Below are 27,582 nucleotides of genomic sequence, written 5' to 3' on the forward strand. Positions count from 1 at the left end.
TATCAATGAGTTAAGTAACTTTAAGTGAAGAGATTTTTATATAGTACATTAAGCATTAAATGCAACATTATTCCTATCAAAAGATAAATGAATAAAAAACTTATAAAATGAGGGGATACACCTCTGTTGCTGTATTGTGTTCAGTTGTAACAATGACACATGCAGAAAATTCATTGGATATTATAATATAGCATGAAAGTTGGAAAGTCAGATCCTGTCTTTCATCAGAAAACATAGTTTGCAGGGCACCTGGGTGGCTCAGTTGGTTAAGTGTCGGACTTTGGCTCAGGTCATGATCTTGTGGTTTATGAGTGTCAGGCTCTATGCTGACAGTTCAGAGCCTAGAGCCTGCTATGGATGGTGTGTCTCCCTCCGTCACTGCCCTTCCCCCACTGGTGCACGCTCTCTCTCTCAAAAATAAACATTAAAAAAAAACTGCACTACAGTCTTCTCAATGGTAGTATATATTAATATTATATTAATTATAATATTAAAATAATTATATATAGTCTGATAAATGTTTTAAAAACAGTTGGACCACATGATCTTAAGCATTGTTTCAGTCCTAAGATTCTAAAGTTATATTGTGTTCAATATAGACTTTTTTCAGATATAATTTATTACTTTCATTGAAAATTTGGGTCTATATATCTTTTATAATCTTTACTTAACCTGAATAATCAGTTAACAAGGGAATTTTATTTCCTAATTCTACCAAATGAGGCTTTAGTATAACTCTTAACAAATTAACCACCCTGTCACAACCAGGAAGTACTTTGCTGACAACATGGAAGCTGACATGCTGTAACAAATACACTAGACTGAGAGGAAAGAGACCCGAGTTCTTTCTATTCCTTGTCTGATACAAATATGCTAACAGACCTTAGTCTCAAAAGTTTAGATTTAGTTAGGATTTTATAAAATGATGCATGTAAATAAAAAGCTAACAATATTCCATTGAGCTGGCGTGAGTGAAAAAATATTATCTCCTTTAATACCACAAAATATTAATTATTTTATTAACATTTTATAAATACTGTAGGTACTTTCACGTTTTTATGACTTATTTCAGTATAGCAATACAAACTGGTACCATAACCTTTTTATGTCATATATATTTGAAGTAAGCTACTAAGAATACTTATTTTTTATTTTTATGTGGTACTGAAACATCCAATTATGTTTTTCTGAACAGATTATTCCTGGTAAAAAATATGCAGCCAGAATTGCCCCTAACCACCTAAATGTTTATATTAATCTGGCCAATCTGATCAGAGCAAATGAGTCCCGGCTGGAAGAAGCAGATCAGCTGTACCGGCAAGCAATAAGCATGAGACCCGACTTCAAGCAGGCTTATATTAGCAGGTATTTGTAGTTCACTTTTAAGTTGTGTTACAGAGAATTGAAGCTGTATCTGCATGTACATTTTGACTGTCTGAACTAAATTGCCTTTTTTTTTCTTTTAGTAATCTTATTTGGCGACCAAGAACATAGAAACATACCCTAGTTTAGACTTACAATCAAATTTAATTGATTTGATTTGAAATTGACTGTCACTTGTAGTAGCAAACTAAGGTTTTATACGGAAGAAAGAGTAGAAGCTTCTTGTTAGTTTCATTTACTTCTTATTGTCACATTCTTTTTTACTTAAAGCACTTGAAACTTGTATTTTCTAATAATTACTTCTAATATCCAACTCTCAAGAGCTTTCTTAAATACTGACAACTGATTGGTTATTATGCCTTTTATTTATCACAAAGAAACTTTTTAGTTGTCAGTACAAAAACTTTTGGCCGCACATGTTAGAGAGAACTTAATATATTTTACCATGTAAGGATTATCATTTGTATTATACTTGAGTAAAATTGTATATTAAACTCTGCTTCATCCGCTGGCCCAGAAACCTAATCATAATTTTTAACATTGTTCTTATGGGGAAAATGCATTCAGAATTTCATTAGTTTTTGAGATAAAATCTGTTCATAAGTTGGGAGGCTGTCTTTGTTCAGTTTTATCCAGTAGTTGTTGAAATTAGCTAAGTTTAGTGGGGTTGCATATATAAATAAAATCTGTCATGTGTTAATCTATGAAGAATTATTCAACAATCTGCATTAAAAAATAACATCTTGGACAGATGCTCTTTCCAGAAGTTGCTTTAATTGAGAATATTAGTCATTCATTTGATTTCATTCCTATGCTTATACTTAAAGGAAATAATGGTATCATAATAAAAGTATTCTCATATTACTGCCTAAATTTATTTGCACATATGTGCTTAAACAAAATGACTTTTTAAAGCTCTAACAGATAATAGATCCGTATTAGAAGGATTTGTAAAATGGTTTTCAAACTGTGATCTTCCGTTCCACATGTGTTCCTCAAAGATACCTGCAGGTGGCACTAGTGCCCTCCTACCCTGCCTACTAGTCAGCTTTTTTAAAAACTCTTTTTTTGTTGTTTTGGGGAGTTTTTTCTTTCGTTTTAATGAATGACCATTTTATAAGAATACATTGTAGAATACTAAATTAATATAAGAAGGGGCAAAATTTTCATTCTGCTCTTTATAAACAAGACTTCTAACATAGATTTGAATACTGGAATTTCCCCATCACTACCATATTTATTTTCCTTCTTCAAATGCTATTACTTGGTCCCCTGAAAACTTAATCTCCAGTTCTTGTCACTGCCAATTTCATGATGTAGTCTGGTCTGCCTTCTTTCAAGATACAATTAAAGAATATATTTTCTCTGTTCCCCTTTCTTGGATACCTCTCCGCATCTTACCCTTTAAAGTCAGGTATGCTGTTTCTTTCTTTAATTATACTTGAGAACCTAACAAACCAAATTTGCTAAACTAATGAGTTCAGGTTTGAGGACATTTTCAGATATTTTTGGTAGAAAACTTTAAAAGCCTGGGTTAAAAGGAAAAAGAAGGAAAGCTGTGAATATGTGGAAAAAGTTGAAACTTACAAAAAATAGTATCTACACATTGACATGGTAATGTTGTAAGTAAAGCTTGTGTTTGATTTTTCCACAGAGGAGAATTGCTTTTAAAAATGAATAAACCTCTTAAGGCAAAAGAAGCATATCTTAAAGCACTAGAGCTGGACAGAAATAATGCAGATCTTTGGTACAACTTGGCGATTGTTCATATTGAACTTAAAGAACCAAATGAAGCCCTAAAAAATTTTAATCGTGCTTTAGAATTAAATCCAAAGCATAAGCTAGCATTATTCAATTCTGCTATATTAATGCAAGAATCAGGTATGTTTTCTTAAAATAGTTCTATATTTAAACACATTGTAGTTTGAAGTATAATGAAATCTGAACTTAAATTACATTATGAGTAGCAAACGTTTTATGAATAGTTTATATCAAAACTGCAGATAAATATAAGAATATTTAAAATACTTGAGGTAAAGTTTTCAAGTAATATGCCTTAACACAATTATTAGTTCTTTGGGTATACGTTAAGACTTAATATTCAAGCAGTCTATTAAGCAGTGCCTTTTTAATCTATTTTGTCAATTTTATGCACAGAAATATATAATTTCTTACCCCTAAATATACCATCCAAATAATCAGAACTTGCAAAAATTCTTATATAATTATTTCTAGGGAGACAAGCATTGTATTTCTATTTATTTTAGAAAAAAAACAGAACAATGTATTTTACCTTGATTTGTAAGAGCAAGTACTTTTGGTATCATTTTATATCTAGTTTTATTTTCTGACGTATTATTGTAATTTACTATTTTTTGTAATTTAACAAAACTAAATCATTCATGACAGTAAATTAGGATCTTTGATACATGGGTATTTTAGTAGTACAACAAAAGGCAGTATTTATAATTTATAATCTTAATTTTTAATTTGGAAAAAATTTGTACATTTAGATTTTTATAGTTAAATCTTAGATACTTTTTAAAAACTTTTACAAAAAATGAAAGAATCATAAAATCATAGTATTTGAGTTACAGAGGGTATTTGAATTTACTTTTGCCATTGTTCTATTTAGTATATTAGAGTAAGGACCAAATAGATCTCATAACTACCCCAAATGTCATATGGCTAGTTTAGTAAAACTAGTTCAAGATAAGAACTTAAGCTGACTGATTTATTTTACAATGTTTTTTATTCATCTTACTGTCAAATAAAAGTATAGAGGGAGGTATTTATGCCTGGTATTCAAAACATAAATTTAGAGAAAAGCTAATGTTTTTGTAAAGTTAGCTAACCTTGGCAATCATGAAAAATGCCCAGTATTCAACACAAGATTGCACCCTAAGATTTGTAGTTGTGGAACTTGAAGTTTTTGTATTTATTTGCAATAGAAATTATCTCAAATATTTGCATCCTAATTTATATTTAAATTTATAAGCTTTATATTTAATGGTATATTTTTACCTTTGAAAATCTTGAAAAAATTGAAGTAATTAAAAATCTGATTTTGTAAGACTGAAACATTCTGTTTATCCAGTAGTAGTTACTATTTGCTGAGCTGTTTTACATATATCCCATTTAATGCCTAGAAAATTCAGCAGGCTAACCCAGAGAAGTTATTTGTTTAATGTATAAAGTCATAGTGTTAATAGAGTCAAGATTAGAATACATGTCATTTTTGGCAAATCCCAGGCCTCTTCGCCCTAATTGTGTTTTCTTCCTCTGCTACTACCAGTTAGATTCTTAACTAAGGAGGTATGTCATCCCTTCTGATTTTTGAAGCACTCTTTCTGCTTTAAAGGAAAAGAAATAGGCTATCATTTCAGTGTTTCAAACACAACTGTCTTTCCTGTGAAAACTTTGGGTTTTTTTCATTCCACTTTTTGATGTAGGTACAGAAATTAGTTGTTTTGATGCTGTCTTTTTGTAATCTTAACTAGATAAATACTGAAAGTGGCTTTTATTCCTCAGGCTTATTAATTCATTTGTTAACAATATGTATTTTTTTTTTTTAATTATTCTTAGGTGAGGTTAAACTTAGACCTGAAGCTAGAAAACGCCTTCTTAGCTACATAAATGAAGAGCCACAAGATGCTAATGGTTATTTCAATTTGGGAATGCTTGCCATGGATGACAAAAAGGACAGTGAAGCAGAGATGTGGATGAAGAAAGCCATAAAATTACAAGCCGATTTTAGAAGTGCTTTGTTTAATCTGGCTCTCCTGTATTCTCAGACTGCAAAGGAATTAATGGCTTTGCCAATTTTGGAAGAGTTACTCAGATACTATCCTGACCATATCAAGGGTCTCATTTTAAAGGGAGACATTCTGATGAATCAAAAGAAAGATATACTTGGAGCAAAAAAATGTTTTGAAAAAATTTTGGAGATGGATCCAAACAATGTGCAAGGAAAACACAATCTTTGTGTTGTTTATTTTGAAGAGAAGGACTTACTAAAAGCTGAAAGATGCCTGGTTGAAACATTGGCATTAGCACCACATGAAGAATATATTCAACGCCATTTGAATATAGTCAGGGATAAAATATCCTCATCTAGTTTTGCAGAACAGCCAGTATCCCCAGCTGGTAAGACTTCAGGATTAGAAGGAGACAAAATTCCAACTGAAAATGTAAAAGAAGTAAGAAGTGAACCCAGACCTACACAGATCATAAAACCAAGTGATAATAAAAGTCAGTCTAAGTCCAACAAACTATTAGGAAAAAGTACAGACAAAGAGACACCCCATAAAACAACAAAAGAAATCAAAGAAATTGAGAAAAAAAGAGTTGCTGCTTTAAAAAGACTAGAAGAGATTGAACGTATTTTAAATGGTGAATAGCATTATTTATCATGTGACAATGTCTTCAAAGAACTTCAGTCTATCTTATGTGATTGTTTATACTGGGAGCTTTGAAAAAACAACAAGTGTACATGTGACAGTCTATCATGAGCTGCCTCTACATAGGATCAAAATACGATTTTCATTAAATACCTGTGTTACCCCAGGGTATGTATTGTATAAGATATGACAGTAGTTCTGAGTTTTGGCAAATATAGCAGAAATACTAAATTACAGTTGGCAAATTTGTATCTTTTATGTGGAAGAATCTACCTGCAGAGTAATCTTGACTACTCTCAAAAATAATCTAAAGCCTGAATGATAAACCCTTGGGGGCAGATTCAACATATGCTAGTTTATTCTATGAATTTGCATTTATTAGTTGACTTCATTACCTTCTGTTACCTTTGGAATCTGACTATGGATTGAAAACACTTAATGAACACATTCTTTTTTCTTTGGTAACTTCTGTTTAACAAAGGAACTTGGCACCACAAAAGAATACTGGCTTCTTTTAGGTTATGTTCTTTGGTTGATTTTTAGAAGGACTGCCAGGTAAAACTTTTTAAAATAAGTCCTATGACATGTTAGTTTAAGAATGTATTTTTCATAATTGTGTGCTTGTCCTTAACTTTACTCTGAAATTCAATTTTTAATCAGGTAAAGTTTTAAATACACACATTTCTAATGGTGCTCATATATACTGTATTTTTATTTTTTTACATACTGAGAGTTTCACAGCATGAACCCCACATAAATCATAGCTATCTTTGATTTTTTACTCCCCAAACTGTTCAGGTTTATTAGAGTCTAGTCAGATTGAAAAAGTTCCAATAATTATAACTTCATTTAAACTTTTGAGTTAAAACATAGTAAGATTCTCTTTCATCTTAGTGTTCTCTCTCTAGTGTTATTTGAATTTTAATTGTTCCAAAAACATACTTAATCATTCTTAGATACTTTAAGCAACTAAATTGAGTTCTGTATTTAACTGAAGGCAAAACAATGTGACAAAGTTTTATTTTTAAACACTAAGTTCTTGATATCTTCCTATGGTGTATATTTTTATTAAATATTTATTTTGACTACTGAGCTTTCATAAAAAATTTAAAGCTGTTTTAATTCCATCAACTATGGAAAACAAATTGCTGTTGCATTTTCCTATAAATGCATATATTACAGTTTAACCAAAATTTCATCGTCTTTGGCATATTTTCCAGCTATAAAAGGTAGTTAGCCTCATGTAGGATTAATAGTTAATTTTAGCAAATTTAAACCTGAAAACTGTTAGGTTGAAGAGTAGATATAAATCAAATTTATTAATTTATATCTGATTTTTTGAGTTAAAATACATTTCAAATGAGTTTTACAGTATCGAATAAAGTTGGTTTTAATTTAAAATGTTAAAGCTCAAGCTATCATCCTGAGATAGTAACTGATTTCTAATTATGTAGAATTTAAAAAACTGTATTTCTGTTCCTCTGAGATAACTAAATTGTTTCAAAAATCATTACTGTAAGTTTTTATAAAGAAATATTTTCTAAATAGGTCACAAGAAACATAGTCTACATTAAAGACCCACTCTTACTAGCTTCCCTGAGGTTGTGTCATAGATTATTTTTTAGGCAATTTAAATCAAGCACTGACACCAATCATAGTTCATTTTTGATTTAGGAGATTCTATTCAGGATTTAAAGCAATACCCAGTTTCAGTTTTTAAATTATGGATTTGTGACTCCAGGTATAAGATGGAGAATACCTCATATACTATGACTTGAAAAACAAAATCTATGTTAATCTTATGTTCTCTCCACGTATCTTGAGAAAAAGTTTCTGAGTTTGATCTCTTCTGTTATAGTATCAAACAAAGATAATTCAGAAAAGTAAAGAGAATCTTTCATGACAGCAGATTATAATAAGAGCTTTGAGTAATATTTTAATAAAATTGTATAACTATTGAAAAGTTAAAAAATATATTGTTATCCAATGATTTTTGTAGAAAAAAAGAATTTCCTCCTTATTTGCACTTAGAACAATGCCTATCATGTAGGAAGTGCTCATGTATTTGAGTTTTAAATAATTTATTTAAGTCAAATCCACTCTGAATAATTAATGATTTTTCCAAATTAATGTTTCAACCCTCACTTCATGTTAGAATCATCTGGAGGGCTCTTAAATATGAATCCCACCCCACAACAATTTAATCTGAATTTCTTAGGTAGGGGGCCATGCTTCTATCTTTCTTAAAGTTCTCAGGTTCTAATTTGTAGTCAGGGTTAATGACCACTGCTCAAAATTAGTTCAGGAAATTCTAAATTAGTTCAAGAAAATCCTCTTTATCTCTTCTGTGTTAACTTTTTAATTTAGTAACATAACCCGGTTAAGTTTTGATGTTTTAATAATTATGCTCTTCTGATAACTAGTATTTATTTCATCTTAAGTACCGTCAAGCTTGCTTATGTGTAAGGTGATTATTCTCTTTAAACTCATAGTAGAAATTTTATTGAAGCTGTTCAAGTGAAAAAAGGTAATAGATTTTTTCCCACCTCTTTGGAACTGCCTTTATGGGGATATGGATGGTTAGGGGCATTTTAGTCCAGTTCACTAACCTATGGTTCATAGTTGTAGGCATCTGTATGTTTGGAAAAGAAAGCTTATCATAGGTCTGTGTGCTGGTAAAGCGATGTAGTTTTAGTTCTCACTGTTTTACAAAAGAATATATTCCCCCAGGAGTTCTAGGAAAGCTTTGACAATCCCAAAGGGGCAGTTATGTTACTTTTTCACTGCTTCTCAGAAGAAAGAATTACATTTTTCTCCTATTGCTCCTATGGTATTTCCTTGTTAACATTCAGAATTGGGAGGTTTATCTTGTAACTATACCAGTAAGTGATTTCATGAAGCTCATGACTTGGAGGATAAAACAAATATGTTTGCAATTTTGTGTTTACGTTTATGTAAATATTTAGTATGTGAATTACACAATTCTAATAAAACCTCATGCGTTTTCATTATATCTAATTTGAGCTCTCAACTTCATGTTGCAGAATACTTCTTTGAAGATGCTTTAATGAGAACTATTATGAAAATATATAGATTTGTATGTCAGTTTCTACTTCAGAAATCCATATATTTGTCATATTTATTTTTTTAAAAACTTCCTAATTGTTTGCATGACTAAATGATATTTAAAATGAACCCCCCAAAATATCTGGTACCTTTGTCCAAAATTTTGTCTCTTGGAAGCTATCAGCCATCCATGTTAAGGGTTTATAAGAAAATAGTTTAATATTATATGCATTTTATATTATGGTGGTGTCTGTGTGTACCATATTTCTAAATATTCAGTATAAAATGCTTTTTAAAACCTTCACCTGAATTGCCTTTTAGTGTTCAAATGAGAAGTACAGTAGTGTATCAACAGATTTCTGCCCCACAAAGACAGAAGAGCTGGTGGGTAGTTTTTATTAGCAGTGATATGAAAAAGATGTGTTAAATTGCTCCAAGAACAGTGATACATTTTCAACCCTTAGTGACAGAGACTAAAGAAAATGAGACAAATTCAAATATGGAATTTTATACACATAAGTAGAAGTCAGTGTGGTGAAATAATTAGGAGTCTGAGTTATGGATCTGCCTGGATTCAAATCTTGTTACCACCCTTACTAATATAACTTAAAGGAATGTTTAACCTATATGTCCTTGGTTTACATTTATATAGGTTTAATATGTATATATCCTATTGTATAAACTGGCAGGTATTTTTGTAACTATAAATAATGCATGCTTAGCCATGTACATTGTAAATAGTCTTTACCAAACACGTTTGATAAGGACCATAATTAACATCACGTAGTAAATTGTGTAAAGAAAAGCCATGATTTATTTGATGTAATTGGCTTAATTTTTTTTTCACGTAGTATCAACATGAATCTGTTTACAGCTGTAACCAACCAGTAGTACTGATCTATCCATCCAGTGTTGTCTTTATTTTATTTGATTGTGGCTTGATAATATTTTATTAGATTGGGAAAACTAAGGAAACAGAATGGTTTTAGTTTTGCTAAAGACTGGCCTTATTAATGAACAGCTTTCCTAACAAGTGATTATTGACTTTTAGCGGGTGTTAACGTCTGTTTCATAACATGGCAGTATGTTTATATGTCAGAAGTTTTATGACATTTCTAAGTTGATTTGTTGAAATAAATTCAGCAAGTGGAAAAATCTATATATTTATATTAAAAATATTAATATATTTAAATTGTTTAGGATAGTTCTTGGTATAGTAAATGATAGATGTTAATCATTAATGTAATCATAAGGCTTAGGTATGTAGTAAATAATAGATGTTAATCATTAATGTAATCACAAGGCTTAGGCTTGCATTTGATACATATGATTTGCTTTATGTGTTAGCAGAGATAATGTTAATGATGGTCGTATAGCAAACAGATTATTAGATATTTAATGCTGGTTCCTTAGCCAGCTAAGGAACTTGTTCTTTTGCTGTTCACTGCTTTTAGGAAGGTAGCATAAGATAAAATCTTTTGTAAAAGTCTCTGAAGACTTAATCTCAGGCAAATTCATGTTCTTTGGAACCCACTTTATTCAAAGTAACATTTCTGTGACTCTGCCAATGGATAGCATAATTCCCATCAAGTCGTGTTTTTATTGTATAGGAACCTGATGCCTTCAGTTTTTACCTTAAGCAAAATACTTCTCACCAAACCATTCTAGTTTTCCCTTTCTTAAAGACTTTAGTGGTTAAACTCCATTGTCCTTATTCCTTCCTTCCCCCATGGATTTAGTTTCTGATATTAGGAAAGTCATCTGATTAATCCATGTTAAACTACAAATGATAGGTCTTGTTAGTCATCTTAACAGTTAAATCAAGTGAACTTCTTTCTTTATAAAGTTGCAGGCAATACAGTGGGAGTTATTTGAGGGATATGGAGTTTCTCCACCATTCTGCCTATCTAAGCAAGGAATTGCGAAAGACCACAGAAAATCTTTGTAACTGCAAGAAGACCACTTGTGACCAGAATCCTGTTTTTGATGGGCACTGGCAGGCCAGGTAACTGCCTTTTGGGAGTGGAATCAGAGTAATCAAACTGTCAGCAGAATTGGACTTAAGCTCAGTAGTGACATCTGTAAAACTAATTCCTGAGTAGTGAATATACAGATCTTACTTGATTTACGATGGGGTTACTTACCAATAAACCCATTGAAGTTGAAAATATTGTAAGTTGAAAATGTTCTTAATGCATCTAACTTCGTGAACATCATAGCTTAGCCTATGTTAAATGTTCTCAGAACAATTACATTAGCCACAATTGGGCAAAATCGTCAGACACAAAGCCTGTTTTATAATAAAGTGTTGAATGTCTCATGTAATTATTGAATACTGTACTGAAAGTGAAAAACAATGGTTGTATGGGTATAGAACAGTTGTCAGTGTATTGATTATCTCATGGCTGGCTGATCCTGCCCACCACTGACTAGAGAGTATCATACTGCATATCACTAGCCCAGGACAGGATCAAAATTCAAACTGAAATAGTTTCTACTGAATGTATATCTCTTACACCATCATAAAGGCAAAAAATCATAAGTCAAACCATTGTAAATTGGGAACCTTTTGTAGTGTGTACATTTTTAATACATGATCTCTTTATATGACACCGCAATTTCCCTTGGTGATGGATCTGCAGTGTCATTGGCAAGCTTTTTAATTTATACCTGTACCTTAAATACCAATGTTCTCTCTTCTACCCTTTTTATTTCCCTGTTTCCTTTGAGCAGTGGTTTCAGCTTTATAGGATTCCAAACCTCCAGCCTAGAGTTTCTCTAAACTTGAGGACCATGAACCCAGTGATCTATTAAACATCACATCCAGAGGTGTTCATTCCTCCCATCCTTTCTTCCAAACCCCATGCCTATTGGATAAGTTTAAGAAAGAGAAACTAAAAGAAAAAGAAAGTATATCCAGTTTAAAGCAGGGAAGGAGGAGGTAGGGGAGAAACCAAAAGAACATGAGAGCTTACTAATGGTTTATTTACTCAAAAACGGTGGCAAAGTTTAAGACATCATTAAACATGATTATGGGGCTTAGGTTAAAAACAAATATTACAAATATACGAAAAATGTGTAACTTTTAATCCATCAGAAGAAAACTCACCGTAGCCCAATGGAATTTAGTAATGGGGCCAGGGCAAATGAAAGTGCAGTACAAAAAAAGATGCTAAGATATAAAGGACTAATGTAGCAGTAATTCAAATGAATGTAAAATAAGTTAAACCTAACAAAAAATAAGCTGTTAGAGTTCTCTTTTGTTTTCATTATATTCAACTAAGTTTTATATAATTACATTGAATTATAAATACAAGGTCCAACAACATGTTGTCCCTGAAACGCTTTTATATAGAAGCAAAAGTATGAGAAAAGGCCTACCAGTAAATATGAACCAAAGCAAGCCAGGGTAACAATTTTAATACATGACAAAACAAAATTCAAGGCCAAAAGAGAAGAGAAAATGAATGATGCATACTAGTAAAAGGAACAATGTAACAAGACATGTCCATCATAAACACATACATCAACAATATAATCTAAAAATAAGCAACAGCGAGTAATAGTACAGGGAAATAAATCAGAAATTGTAACTAGAGATTTTAAGGAGTAATAGTTCAGGGAAATCAGAAATTGTAACTAGAGATTCTAACAAAATCCTCTGAGAAACTAAGGGGTCAAGCAGAGAAAAAAATAAGTGGATAAAGATTTAAATAACCTTGACCTATTAAATTTATATAGAATTTCACTTGACACAATATGCATTATTTCCTAGCACATAAGGAATCTTTACAAAACCACACTATGTATCAGACCATAAAGGAAACCTCAGTAAATTCCAAGACTGTGCTCTTTGATCGTAATGCAAATGTTCATAGTAGCTTTATTCATGGTAACAAAACTGGAAACAGCCCAAATGCTCATCAGATAAATGGATAAACAAAGTGCAATCTATTCAAATGAAACACTCTTCAGCAATTAAAAAAAAAAAAAATTGTATCTCTGAGCAAAAAGAAGCCATATACAAGAGTACATCATATATGATTTCATTTATATGCAATTCCAGAGCGGACTATTTGTAAATTTCTAGTACTAAAGTATGGGTCAGGAGCGAAGGAAGCCAAAGGAATTTTTTAGGGTGATACAAATATTCATGACCCAGCAATTCTACTCTGAGGTGTACTGACAAAAATATACCTACACATGCTCTACAAGATACAAGAATAATCTTGGGATTAACTGTGCAAGCTCCAACCTTGAAATAACCAAAATACTCATGAAAAACAGACAAGATATTTATGATCTAGTCATAAAAATGAAATGCTATGAATATATAATGAATATGCATGAATCACTGCTACATGAAGCAGCATGGATGGGTCTCGCAAATATAATACTGGATAAAGCCAAACACAAAAGATACTACTATTACAATTCTATTAATATGAAACTCAAAACTGGCACGATGAATTTGTGTTGTTACAATTCAGAATAGTGGTTCTCTTAGGAAGGGAAATAGAATGTTTATTGGAAAGGAATATGAGGTGGGCATTGATGTTCTGGTGTTCTGCTTCTTGGTCTGAGGGATATTTGCACAGATATGTTTAATTTTTGGCAATTCATGATACATGCTTTTTTCCAGATGTATAATAAACCTCAAAAAGAAGTGTAATATTAAAAGATGTGTTAAGGGGCGCCTGGGTGGCGCAGTCGGTTAAGCGTCCGACTTCAGCCAGGTCACGATCTCGCGGTCCGTGAGTTCGAGCCCCGCGTCGGGCTCTGGGCTGATGGCTCAGAGCCTGGAGCCTGTTTCCGATTCTGTGTCTCCCTCTCTCTCTGCCCCTCCCCCGTTCATGCTCTGTCTCTCTCTGTCCCAAAAATAAATAAATGTTGAAAAAAAAAAAATTAAAAGATGTGTTAAGAATATGGAAAAATACAATAAAAATTTAGGTGAACCATTTATAAAAGAATTCTACAATCAGTTTAGTAATATCAAATACAGAGAATGACTGGAAGAATGTACCATAGAATATTTTTAAAACAGTTTTATTGAGATAATTGACATACAGTGAACTGTTCATATCTAAAGTGTACAATTGGTTACATTTGACACTTATATACACCTGTGAAACCATCACCATAATCATGATAGTGAACATATACACTTCTCAAAGTTTCTCACGCCCTGAGTAGTCCCTCCAGTCCCTCTATTCCTTTCCAGCCCTGTCCCTAAAACAATTGATCTGCTTTATGCCTCTGTAGATTAGTTTACCTTTTCTACAGTTATATATAAGGGCATCATACATTATTTGTCTGGCTTTCCACTCTTGCAATGGACTGAATGTTTGTGCCCCACCTACAAATTCATATGTTGAAGTCTGAACCCCTAATATAATCAGAGATGGAGCACTTGGGAGGTAATTAGGTTTAGATAAGTTCATAACAGTGGGGATGGGATGGGATTAGTGTTTTTATAAGAAGAGGAAGAGAGATCAGAGTTCTGTCTTCCCACTTGATAAGAACACAGCAAGACGGCAGCCATCTGCATGGCAAGGAGAGAGTTTTCACTGGGCATGAGTACCTGCTGGCTCTTTGTTGTCAGCCTCCAGAACTATCAGCAATAAATATCTGTTGTTTAAGCCACCCAGTCTGTGGCATTTTGTTATAGCAACCCAAGCTAAGACACACTCAAAAAAAATTTTAGACGCATTCATCAATAGTTTATTACCAAGTAATATTCCATTATATGGATATGCTATAGTCTTTATCCATTCATCAGTCGACTGGTCCAGTGGTTTTTATTTTCTCCTGTAGGCATTATATATTTTTCAAATACAAATTAAAAAAAAAAGTTTTAATTCTGTTATTTACACATTTTCTGACTGTCGATATTCAGTGTCCTCCACTTCTGCAAATGGCCATTTGGGGATTTAGTCCTTCCTCATAATAAGCCCATGTGTTTTTGGAGGTGTGGAGGCCAGAGCATATGACTCAGACTTGTCATTAAGCACTTGGTATTAATCCATCTACTATGATTCATTTAGGAATGAGAATGTAACCAGATCACAGCCAATGAAATGACCCTTGATTTTGCTAACACTTCAATGACTTTAGAGAAAATGTGAGTTTAAAATTGTGACAACCATCTCACCATATGGAGAGATCTTATGTGAGAATACAGCCAGGACAAAGTAGTTGATTATAGAGACAAAAAGGTCACAGTGGATATTGTTAGAAACCTGGTCTAACTACATTTGGAAAGGCAATAAAGTAAACCAAAGTGGAAGAATCTTGAGCCATATTTGGTTGTGCCAGCTTTTGAGCAGGAACTATACTGTGTATGTTGTCTGGCCAAACTCATGAGGTCCCATGGTGGGCAGTGCAGGTCTCTCAATCCCAGACTTGAAAAGAATTTTAATTAAGCATAAGCAAAATAACTGGTTAAATTGTCCACTCTGTGTCTTGTGCTGAACAAGACTACAGGACAAGGGAACTTGTTTTGAAAAATTCAGCAAAATAGAGTCATTAGTAATGTCAAACCAGAACGAGGAAGTTTTAAGCTGGATCTGTTCCATCTGAAAACAAATCAGAGAATATTGTTTTGTATGATGGTCCTTTACCTGCAGTCTGAAATCTGATATAGCTGCAAGTATATTGACAGGGTTGGAAAAGCCAAGTTCTCTGCCCCAGGCTACTGTTGACTCAAGCAAAATCAGAGGTGGGACAACTTAGCAAGAATGGTAGTTGAGAAGAGATTCTAGTATCTCCGACTTCTCACACATATTTCCACTTAAGCAGTCATGGCCCAACAAGGGGATAAATTACTCCCATTGGAAATATGCAGTCCAGGGGCACAGATACAAAACAAAACACATTCAGCCCAGGCCTAATGTCATTAGCAGTGCATTGTGGCTGTATTAGTTTCTTAGGGCTGCTATAACAGAGTACCAACTTGCACCAAAATACAAACTTGGATGGCTTAAAACAGAAATTTATTGTTTCACACTTCTGGAGGCTAAAGTCTAAAATCAAGGTGTTAGCAGTGTTGGTTCCTTCTGGAGGCATTGAAGGAGAATCTGTTCCATGACTTCTTCATAGCTTCTGACTATTGTCAACAATTCTTACATTCTTTGGTTTGTATATGTATCACTTGAATCTGCCTCCATTCACATGGTATTCTCTCTGTGTCTATGTGTCTTCCTTTAAGGGCACCAGTAATACTGGATTTAGGGCCCACTCTAGTATGATCCCATCTTAACTAATTATATCTGCAATGACCCTGGTTGCAGATAAGGTCACATTCTGAGGTACCAAGAGTTAGGACTTCAACATATTTTTTAGGAGCACATAATTAAAGCCAAATAGTGGTCATAGTCAATTTCTAGAAGACAGGAAATTGAAGGGTGATTTTCAGATTTAAACACTGATTCTTCATATCTCTCTTTGTTTACTACCCCATGCTATAGAGTGAATGAAAATAGATTAAAATTATATCAAGAGTTTAAATAAATTTTACTATTAGAGAAATCTCATTCTTTACAAACAAGAGGCTAGGGTTGTCTCAAACCTAAAAATCATCCTCAGGCTCCAGAACTTGAGGTTAAACAAAGAACACTGATAAAGAATTACGTTACTCATCTCAGTTATGGTCATGGAAAACAATTGTGTTAACTCACTAGATTGAATTATCAAAACACACCCACTAAAATCATAGATCTCACTTTACATCAAACTTTATTAATATTTCAAAGGTTACAGACACCAGATACAGGCAAAATCTGTAAATGTCAGGTTTTTCTACAGTAAGAAAAATAGATGGATCAGAAATATCCTATATTGTAGTTAGGGAATCCCTATGTGCAAGAAGATCTGGTGGACATCATTCTTTCCCCCCATTATCCCCACTAGTAAGTGGTTTATTAACCTGTCATTAATCATTTCCTTCTCAACAATGCAATAAAGATCCTTCTAGAGAGCACAGGACAACTAGATTTGTTGACCAAGGAACCACATTTCACTACTGAGTTGAAGGGTCTTTGCCTTCTCTATGTGCAAGATATGATGAGTTATGTAGCAGCAACTGCTGTATGTTGTATCTCTTCCCCAATGTCAGATTAGCAAGGAAAGGTGTATTGGATGTTTTGGTATTCATTAAACGTATTATATAGCATTAGTTCTGTGGGCTGAGAGGAGTTAGAGATGGGTCTGAAAAGACTGTGCACTGAGAAGATATTTTGTACTTAACAGATATATGCAGTAAGTGAATGGGACTTGTTACTGCTTTGGGAAAGGTGAGGATATTGTGTTTTCTGTGGGACATAGCATAAGTTTTTTTATGTAGATAGAGATATTTTAAAAGATGATTGGATGAAAAGATGGGGTAGACAAATAAGTGAACATTTATTTCCTCGGTTGTCTATTTGCTGTCAAACATCAAGTCACCCTATTTCTGGTACCACCATTTGGAGATTCATTCAGGGATGTTCTACTGGATAGGAACTGAGAGAAATAAACATATTCCATCCCCTTGGATATGGCCATATGTAGCCAAGTTCAGGAGTTTGTGTGTGACATAATAAAAATTAGTAACATGCTGGAACTTCCCAAAATCTCTCATTCTTTTTCCATTAGATTTGTTTGAGGAACAATCCAAGTCTAGAGTTAGAACAGCTAGCTCAAACATAGATGACACATAGTGTTACATTATTTTCAGGTGTACAACATAGTGATTCAACAACTCTCTACATTATCCTATGTCCACCACAAGTGTAGTTACCATGTGTCACACTATACAATATCAGTACAGTACCATTGACTACATTTCCTATGCTGTACCTGTACATTTATCCCTGTGACTTATTCTTTCCATAATTGGAAGCCTAAATTTCCCATTCCGCTTTACCCATCAAATAATTGATTTTTCAGATACATGAAGCAATTACTTTCCCTTTGTTCTTAAACCCTTCTTAATCCCTTTTAGATTGGGTTTCCTGTCACATGAAATTATTAAAAAATCTGATACATAATTTTTAAGCATTTAAATTTTCAATGCTTCATAATCCAAGAAAAAATTTTTTCAAAGCAACGTTTTTCTCTGGAGTCAGTCTGACATTAATGAAAGACAGATTGGAACTGATGAAATTGCACAATAGTGGTGACAATGAGGAATTTTTTTTCACATTTTCTGGATTTTGTATCCTTTTGAAAATTTTGCAAGAAGTAAGTCTGACTAATGTGCTTTTAAAACTCCTACATTATCCTTCTGGCTTAGCTCCTACCTCTCTGGTTCTCAACTGTTTCACTTCCTGTCAGCCAGTCTTCTTACTGAGCTCCCACTTCAAGGCCCTTGTACTTCTCATTCTTTGTCTAGAACACTTTTTTCTTCTTTCTCCTTCTTTCTCCTTCTTTCTTCCTTCTTCTTTCTCCTCCTTCTCCTCCTCCTCCTCCTTCTTCTTCTTCCTAGTTTATTTTTTAAAGTTTATTTAATTTAAATTCTAGTTAGTTGATGTACAGTGTAGTCTTGGCTTTAGGAGTAGAACCCAGTGATTCATTTCTTACATATGATACCCAGTTCTCATCCTGAAAAAGTGCCCTCCTTAATGCCCATCACCCATTTAACCCTAACTACCTCTCCTCCAACAACCTTCAGTTTGTCCTCTGTATTTAAGAGTCTCTTATGGTTTGCCTCCTTCTCTGTTTTTATCTTATTTTTCCATCCCTTCCCCTATCTATGTTTATCTGTTGAGTTTTTCAAATTTCCACATATGAATGAAATTGTATGATATCTTTCTCTGACTGACTTATATCGCTTAGCATAATACCCTCCAGTTCCATCCACATTGTTGCAAATGGCAAGCTTTCATTCTGTTTGATCACCAATATTCCATTGTATGTATGTATGTATGTATGTACATACGTGTGTGTGTGTGTGTGTGTGTGTGTATATATATATATATATATATATATATATATATATATATATCTCACATCTTCTTTGTTCATCAGTCAATGGACATTTGGGCTCTTTTCATAATTGGGCTATTGTTGATAGTGCTGCTATAAACATCGGGTGCATGTGCCCCTTTGAATCAGCATTTTTGTAGCTTTTGAATAAATTCCTAGTGCAATTGCTGGGTCATAGAACACTCCTCTTTCAGGTAGCCATATGGGTTCCTAAATCCTTTAGATTTCTTCTCAAAATTGAACACTAAATGCAATGAGAAAGAAAGCATAAGGGTAAAGAGCTCAGAAAAAGGTAACAATTGATTATAGCTCAGAACATTGATAATAGAAAAACCAATCCTTGAAAGAGAATTATTAAAAATTTTAAAGAGCAACTGAAGTAATTACCATGGAGGTCTTGTCTTCAAGTTCACTGTTTAGGGCACAGCTTTCCTAGAATGGATGTACCTAATGTCAGCATATACAAGGGTAATTGAGGCAGGTTGTGCAGGTCTCAGGGAGTGGAGTAAAGGGTATGATTCTGTAAAATATGTTTTTTTAAATAGTTGCCTGTGTTGTGTTTTCTTCTTTTTGATGTGTTTTCTTTTGATATTTATTTTTCCTTAGTTATCTCTCTTCATAGATGGCTCATATATGGGATCATATCTAGGAGCAACTTCTCAGAAGGTCTTTGAAAATCTTGAATAGTCAAGTATGGCCCAGGTGTAGCTCAGAGGATGGAGTCTGTGAGGTAGACATTTTACTCATGACCTTAATGAATGGTTGAAATTATGAGAAATTGAAATGTAGCCTGAATTTCCATGGAGGGGCAAGTGGGAAGGGAGCAGGTAGTCTCTATTCATGTCTTCAAACAGAAAAAGGCAAAGAAGTCCTTGATATTCACACAAAGTTCAGGAGTAAGACATGGGATGGGCAACTGAGAACACTGAACCTTACCAAGGAAGAGCAGATTCAAGTAACCCATTACATACTCACTCTTTCATATGTCTATTGGGTAGAATGACAGGTAGCATGGTATATATTTTTACATTATTTCTTTCTCTCATCAAGCATGCAATTTAATTCAAGTTGTTTCAGTGTGACTAGTATGAAATTCCAGTGTACTGCAAACATGCAACAGTAAGTTGAATGTGTCCCCTCTGCACCGAAGACTCACTTTTTAGCACAATGCCACAGCACTCTTGTATGATGCAGTGGGGATTACTCTTTATCCACTATGTCATTTAATCCTTAGAACATCCCTATTATGGAAGTAGGCCTTAATTCCATTTTATAGGTGAAAGACACAAAGTTTAGAAAACTGGCACTTTCCCAAATGTGCATCTATACAGTGAAAAATTTTTGTAAAAGTAGCAGGTTAGATATAATTAAAGAAGTTCATGAATCAGCTGAGAGTCTTTTCCAGTTAGTTATGAGTTCCCTGGTATAGTGATTGTGGTAAGCTGAATAATGGCCTTCAAAAGATGTCCATATCCTAATCTTGGGACTCTGTAAATATGTTACCTCAAATGGCAAAGTGCTCTTACAAATGTGATTAAATTAAGGATGTTTAGATAAAAATTTATTCTTAGATTATCTGGGTGGATCCAATGTAATCAGAAGGGTCCTTGGAGCACCTGGATGGCTCAGTCAGTTGGGCATCAGACTCCTGGTTTTGGCTTAGGTCATGATCTCACAGTCTGTGGGTTTGAGCCCCACATCAGTCTCTGCAAGGGCAGTGTGGAGCTTGCTTGGGATTCTCACTCTCTGCCCCTCCCTCACTCTCTCTCTCAAAAATAAATAAACTTTAATTTTTTTTTTAAAAAAGCAGCAGAAGGGAAATTAACAATGGAAGCAGAGGTTGTGATGTGCTTTGGAATTGGGGCGGGGGGGGGGGGCGCTGGGGAGGGAAGAGCCATGGCCATCTCTGGGCAGATCAACCTCTGAAACACTTCAATAATGGGAATTTAAAAGTTGCAGGACTGTATAAACTTTCCCCTTTTGCCTTTTTATTTCTTGATTCTTGTCTCTTCTTGTAGGGTCTATGTTCTTGGATAACATCCTAAAATGATGTTTTTCCTCATAGGCAAGTTATGTATAAACTCTTGTTGATAAATTAAAACACCTTTAGCCATTAGCTACTTCAGCATAAATAAAAAGATTGGATTATGATGGTTCATTTTAATGAGTCAGTAGGTAAAATCACTTAAAGCAGCTCAGTTTGTTCTAGTGGCTGAATAAGCAATGTTTCTTGGCTATTGCTGTAGTTAGATTACCAGCTTGTACTAATGAGCAGTTTTAAGAATAAGAAATTTGAGAAGTTATTTGGCTGGGGTATGCAAAAACAAGATGTCATGCAAGGGCTTGTTAAAAGTCCCTCCGTGACAAATTCAAAGATACACAATATTATTAACTGTATCTTGGCAGCTCATTTTCTTCTTTTATAAACAGTCAAAAAAGCAGCTCTGGTTTATTTAATTTCAAGAAAAGAAGAATTGGAACCATTTAGCCTGCTTAATATCAAAACCCTCCTGACCCAGAGAAGAATCAGGAGTAATTTCACAGAATACTTTATTTTACTTAACATCGTCCCATATACAAACTCTGACTGCAAATGAAATAGAATTTTTTTTTTACAACACTAATACAAATTTTATAAGATTCATTTCTTCTATTATTTCTCTCAATGCTCTTTCTCTGATATCCTTTTTTTCTACCACCCTATAGAGATTTCCAGGAATTAATCCCTTGTTCTTTGCTCTTTTCCCTTAAAATTCATCTTCTTCAGAAGGTACCCCATCCTCATGTTATGACTTGCCAATTTTGTATGGATTGATTGCTAAATGTGTAAGTTCCAAACTCCTGGTGATTGTATGTAGACCAATCATGCTCATAGCAAATGCTAACCTGTTATCTTTCTTTCCAGAAAATGATACCTTTCAAAAATACATTCATGCACCCATGCTCCATTATATCATTACCTATATATCTCTCATGTGGGTGTTTTACCAGGACCTCTAGACTTCATAAAAGTGGTCAAGCTCAGGTCATTTCTTGAACTACTCACCGTGTGTGTCTAAACTTTTCATCATTTCACTTCAGCTATTCTTTTACGGCCCTGGAGAATCGAGCCACTGGACAGGTAAATTTTGAATAGCAATCAATACCATGAGAAAATAATGAGAATTACAATTTTAGAAGATTGCTCTAACAGTAGTGTAGACAATGGGTGTTTGGAACATGAACTAAAAGGTTACTGTAATTCTTCAGTGAAGTGAGAAAGAGGGAGGAGAGGAAAATGTGGGTCATAATCACATTTAGGATCTAATAATGATTATCTATGTTATCTCTTCCACAGAACAATCATATTTAAAATGACCCAAAAATGAAGAAAAAAGGAGAAAGAAAGGAAAATACTTACATTGACATGCATGCAACTTGGTGTGTAGAATTCAATAAATATTTTCTGGATAGATGAATAGCTGACAGGTCAGATAAATGGCAAAAATTTAAGTCATCTTGAAGGACTGGTAGGGGACATATTTTTTCTCTGAAAGTGGCTTTCTCAGCACATCTCCATTTGCACTGTGCACCTGGCAACTCTATTTATTTCTGGATATGGATTCCTATCTATTCTCTTCCCTGACTAATCACATTTTATTCCTGTCATTCTTCTATGTCATTTTAATATTGTGTGCTCCTTGATAATTGTCATGTAGTAATTCTACATGGTTTCACTTGTACTTATGTTGACTCACAGGGAGTAAACTCTTTAATGTCAGGGACCAGATTTTCTGAAATATCTCACAGTACCTAACAGAATGTTCTGCACAGCAGAGTTCTAAACATGCTTGGTGCCTTATTCTGAGTACTGATTACATACGTTAACAAATAGCATATTATTATAGAAAATATCCAGATTATTCTCTGCTATAGGAATTTGATTTTGAGTATGTTAGGTTGTTTTGTCTTATCTATTCTGTTTTTATGTTAAATTCACCACATTTCTCACTTTAGAGGAAAATCGCCTTTACTTTCGAGGAAGCAAACATTCCCAAAAGATGAATCATTTATTCCTTTGTTTTCCGTGACACCATCTCTTTTTATGATGTAAATTTCCAGATGTTAGTGTATTTTCTTCAACTTGTGCTTGTGAATCTTGATATTTGGTTTTATTCATACACAAAAGACCTGGAATTGAAATATATTTAGAACATGTCACAAACAGCTTTATAAGTCACTTCTTCAAGCCTTGATAAGAATATTTGATCACTTGGGACATAGCTATGACTAGTATAGACTTTGAGACATAGTAAGAAATTAATTTGATAGCTCCTTTGTGACAAGAGATATTGTATATTATTTTTAAAATTTACATAAGATTTCTTCTTTGGTATTATGAAAGCACTTTCTTTTGCACTTTTAATATTTTCCAGTTTTATTTTTTTAATTTTTTAAAAATTTATTTATTTTTGAGAGAGACGAGAGACAGTGTGAGCAGGGGAAGGGCAGAGAGAGAGGGAAAGAGAAAATCCCAAGCAGGCTCTGCACTGTCAGCACAGAGCCTGATAACAGGGCTTGATCTCACAAGCTGTGAGATCATGATCTGAGCTGAAACCAAGAGTCATAAGTTTAACTGACTGAGCCACCCAGATGCCACTTAATATTTTCCAGTTTTATTGAGATTTAATTGAGATGTAGCATTGTATTAGTTTAAGGTGCACAATGTAACAATTTGGTATAAATATATATTGTGAGAGATTACCACAATAAGTTTAGTTAACATCCATCATTTCATATCATTACAAAGCTTTTTTTTCTTCTGATAAGAACTTTTACGACCTACTCTTTTAGCAAGTTTCAAATGTGTAATACAGTATTAACTACAGTCCATATCCTGTACATTACATCCCGAAAACTTGTCTTATAACTGGAAGTTTCTTTTGAATTTTAAAATTTACTTGTGATTAAGATAGCTGTTTGAATTCTTGTGAGTAAAAACTTCATGTACAAAGTTTATTAACTCCTAGACTTGTCATATGAAATATTGAAAAATTTTAATTACTGATTCTATTGTAGAAAATATTTTATTAAGGTAATTTCTATTTTAACACAGTTGAAACACTAAGGAAATGCTTAGATTATAAAATTTACTGAAATTTGTGTGTTAGTTTTCTATGGCTGCCGTAGCAAGTCACTACCAACTTCGTGATATAAAACAACAGAAATTTATTATCTTATAGTTCTGTGGGTCAGAAGTCAGATGCATAAACAAGGTATTGGCCACCTCTGAGTTCCTTCCTGGAAGTTCTAGGAAAGAATTCATTTCTCTGCCTTTTTCAGGTTTTAGAGTCCACCTGCATTCTTTGTCTTGTGCTCCCTGTCCTCTGTCTCCATATCCAGAAATAGACCAAGTCCTTCTCATGCTGATTCTCACTGATCGTTTTGTCTGTTGCATCTCTCTCTCTCTGATCACAGCCAGGAAGGGTTTTCCATTGTGATGGACTAGTGTGATTAGATTGGGCCCCAAACTCTATCAGACACCAGCATAATTTCCACATGTGAAAAATTTTAAATTATAACTTAGCGTACTAAAAAGTTCCTGCCTTCAGTCTGAATCAGGCATCAAGAAGATAGTAAATTCAGCCTGAAACCAGATCCCTTTCCTTGAAGTCCTTAAAGGCTCTCTTATCTGTAACTGCCTTTTAATCATTTTCTCCTTGAAAATAACTGGGAAGACAATGTATGTTATTGAAAATAATGAGGTAGAAAATTTGGAATAAATAAAAGAGTGTTTCTCTATGCCCAGAGGAAATGTTCAGGCTATAAATGTGGTTATTAGTTGAAGGTGTTAAAAGAATAAGAATGGGTAAATTAAACTTAAAATGCGTTTATATGTGCATGTAGTATTATTTATTTAGGTAGAGTTTTATGCATATGTGGAGCTTCTATCTTTTCCTCCCACTGAAATTTTCAATATAAATTATTTGACAAATTATTCCAAAATTGATTCTGTCTGTAGCCATGCTCAACTTAGAACAGAAAAAAAAAAAAATAAGGCTTTAAACAAGAGAATTACTTTAGTAACTCCATAATGGTATCAATGGAGAGACAGACAGAGAAGGAGGTAGATAGATACATATATAGATATGTTAGAGGCTGGGTTAAGGGAAATTTGCCTGGCTTGGAAAATGATTGAAAAGTGGTTTTAATATTTATAATTTTCCTTAAGCAGTTCAAGTTTCAGATTTAGACCTTAATCTGAAGTTTCATTTAATGAAGGACCAACACATGCATTTTTCCAGGTTTTCTTTGCAAGATTTGATATCCTTGGGCACTTCAAACAAATACCAAAACATGATACTGCACATTTGATCCCTGGTCAACAACTCTGGTGGAAGTTTGCCTGTGATTCTGAAGATAGACTTATGCTAAAATCCCAAAGAAGACCACAGGGAAGCAGAGAATAGAGTCAGTGGAAGAAGCCAGGTGAAGTGTCTGTTCATAACCTTCAACCCTTTGTGACACTCAGAGGTTTAGCTCAGCTGTAAATTTTACTCCTTTTTCCTGGAATAGATCAAATCCTTTCAACATCCACAGGAGAGCTCAGTGGATAACTTTGAGCAACCACCACTTGTAGAAATGTCTTTACAATGTGGAAGGCAGGTAGAGTAGAATGGGAATAGGTAGTTTCAAAGATGAAACTTTAGATTCCGGTTCTTCTTTATGTTTCTTTCTGCATCCCTCTTCTGCCGGTGCTTCTTCAACTTGTTCATTCATACTTTATACAATATAATATGCTCATACTCTATATGATGTATTTACTATATATACCATATAAATCCTATATAAAAACAGTAAAAAAATAATAGTGTTGTGAAATTAGAACTCTTCAGGAGTACAAAATATGATGGGTAGCCAAATTTATGTAATAACTATCAAAGAGCACCATGTTTGTGTGAGGTATTAGATTAAGCACTTAATATTACCTACTTTAAGCCTCACGAAAACCTTATCATAGACATTAGTTGTCTTCACTTTACAAAGGAGGAAGCCAAAGCAACTTTTTCTAGGTGACAGCTAATAAATGGCAGGTCCCAAATTGAATCCAGGTTTACTTAACACTGAAGTCTTTTCTTTTACACATTAATGACTGTGGTACCATTTAATAATTAAACTCCCCATACCACACTATCCCAAGTTTCACTTCCAGGTCAATTAGAACACTTCCTAAGTTCTCATTTTTTTGTCATTATAGTCCTTCAATTTTACTCTTTGGTCTGAAAATTTTAGTTCAAAATCATTTGAATGAGCAAACTTTTGTCTTTTCCTGAGAAAAAGAGAGAGAAGAAAATTTTTAGTTAAATATTATAGAGGAACTCATGTTTGCCCTTTTTCTTTCAAAACTGTTGTAAATGAATAACAATGTATAAACTAGAAGGGGCAAAAGGGTGGGAGATGATGTTATATAACGGATGTCAACAAATTTTTGAAGTGGGAAAGCCAATGAACAAATTAGTAACTGATGTAAGCAAAGAAGAAAAAATGGAAATCTAAGTTTTTATAGACAAAGATGTCAAATGACACAAGAGGATAAGCATCAGAGAACCATAAACATTCATGAATCAGAAGCATTAGGTACCAAAGAGGGCAGAAAGATTGTTTGAAAGTCTGTTAGGCATCTTAATTCCATCCTTTTGCCAGTATCTACCTTCCTGCATGCTGGTAGTATAAAAGAAATTTGTTCTCTGGAGAAATTGAGTCAGCCTGGCACTAGCCTTAGAGACATATACTGAAGACTTGATTAATTGAAAGTATATGGAGGGAACTAGGAGACCCTAGCCGTCCTCTCATATTCAGCTTTGAGAATACTGATAGCTAAGCCTATGCCATCCATCAAATGCATTCCTTAGTTAAAGATTGGAGCAGTGCTTTCTGGAGAAACAAACCAGTCTAAAAGGAAAATCCTACAGCTTCTATAATTTGAGGGTTCTAAAGCAAGCATCTGTGTCCCCTTTCAGTCACCACACAGTCTCAACCCCCCAATCCACACATCTAACCTCTGAACATACACTGTCCAGTCAGCATTTTAGTGCCCCATTCTTAAATATGAATAAATAACCAAGGAGGAAAACACATGGTTTTCTATGACCCTTAGTACATAAATATTATGTGTATATATTTAAAAATGTGGTCATGCATGGCATTTATTTTATCACAGTCTCAAAGAAAACAAAATTATAAAGCATGCCTGCTTCAGATACCGAATGCCTGCCTAAAAGTTCATTATCTATCACATTTTCCACTCTTTCAAAGAATTGCTTCCTATACTTTCCTCCACTAACCACAACCCACTGTCAAGTTGACTCTTCTCTTGATGAATACAATAAAGATTTATTATTAAATTTCACCTACAAACCATGTATATTTATTTTCAGATTATTATAGTTTAGTTATATAAGTAATTATTTGCTCAATTGATATATTTTTCTGTGAAAATCATTTGGGTATTATTTTGCATTGGGAAAGAAATACAATATATTTTTCCCCCTTAAAACTGATGGAATTCTTCTTTTTTTTTTTTAACAACTTTTGAGTTAGCAATGGGTTCTCAGAAATAAACTAAAACTGTTAATTGAGGGATATGTGTAATATAATACTTATAATATTATAAAGACATTTTCAGGTACCTAAGGTCATTCCTCTCCCCAAAAAACTCTTTCAGGAAACTGGTATGTTCCAGAAAATAATGAGGATGAAAACAAAGAAGTATGTGCTTCAAGAAACAAGT

General features: G+C 33.6%; 1 protein-coding gene across 3 annotated transcripts in view; it reads left to right on the forward strand.

The window, feature by feature from the left end:
- Positions 1 to 11,017, forward strand: part of TMTC3 (transmembrane O-mannosyltransferase targeting cadherins 3) — a 59,637-nt gene extending 48,620 nt beyond the window's left edge. For 2 of the 3 annotated variants that reach the window (XM_030323339.2, XM_030323341.1), the window contains exons 12-14: positions 1,196 to 1,365; positions 3,038 to 3,264; positions 4,969 to 11,012. In XM_030323339.2, the coding sequence (XP_030179199.1) occupies positions 1,196 to 1,365; positions 3,038 to 3,264; positions 4,969 to 5,783 (1,212 nt within the window). In that variant the 3' untranslated portion in view covers positions 5,784 to 11,012. Of the gene's footprint in view, positions 1 to 1,195; positions 1,366 to 3,037; positions 3,265 to 4,968 lie in introns of all 3 variants that reach the window. The other variant, XR_004343892.1, reaches the window with a different exon arrangement.
- Positions 11,018 to 27,582: the final 16,565 nt, after the last annotated feature.

This window comes from Lynx canadensis, chromosome B4, assembly GCF_007474595.2.
Source record: "Lynx canadensis isolate LIC74 chromosome B4, mLynCan4.pri.v2, whole genome shotgun sequence".
NCBI lineage: Eukaryota > Metazoa > Chordata > Mammalia > Carnivora > Felidae > Lynx > Lynx canadensis.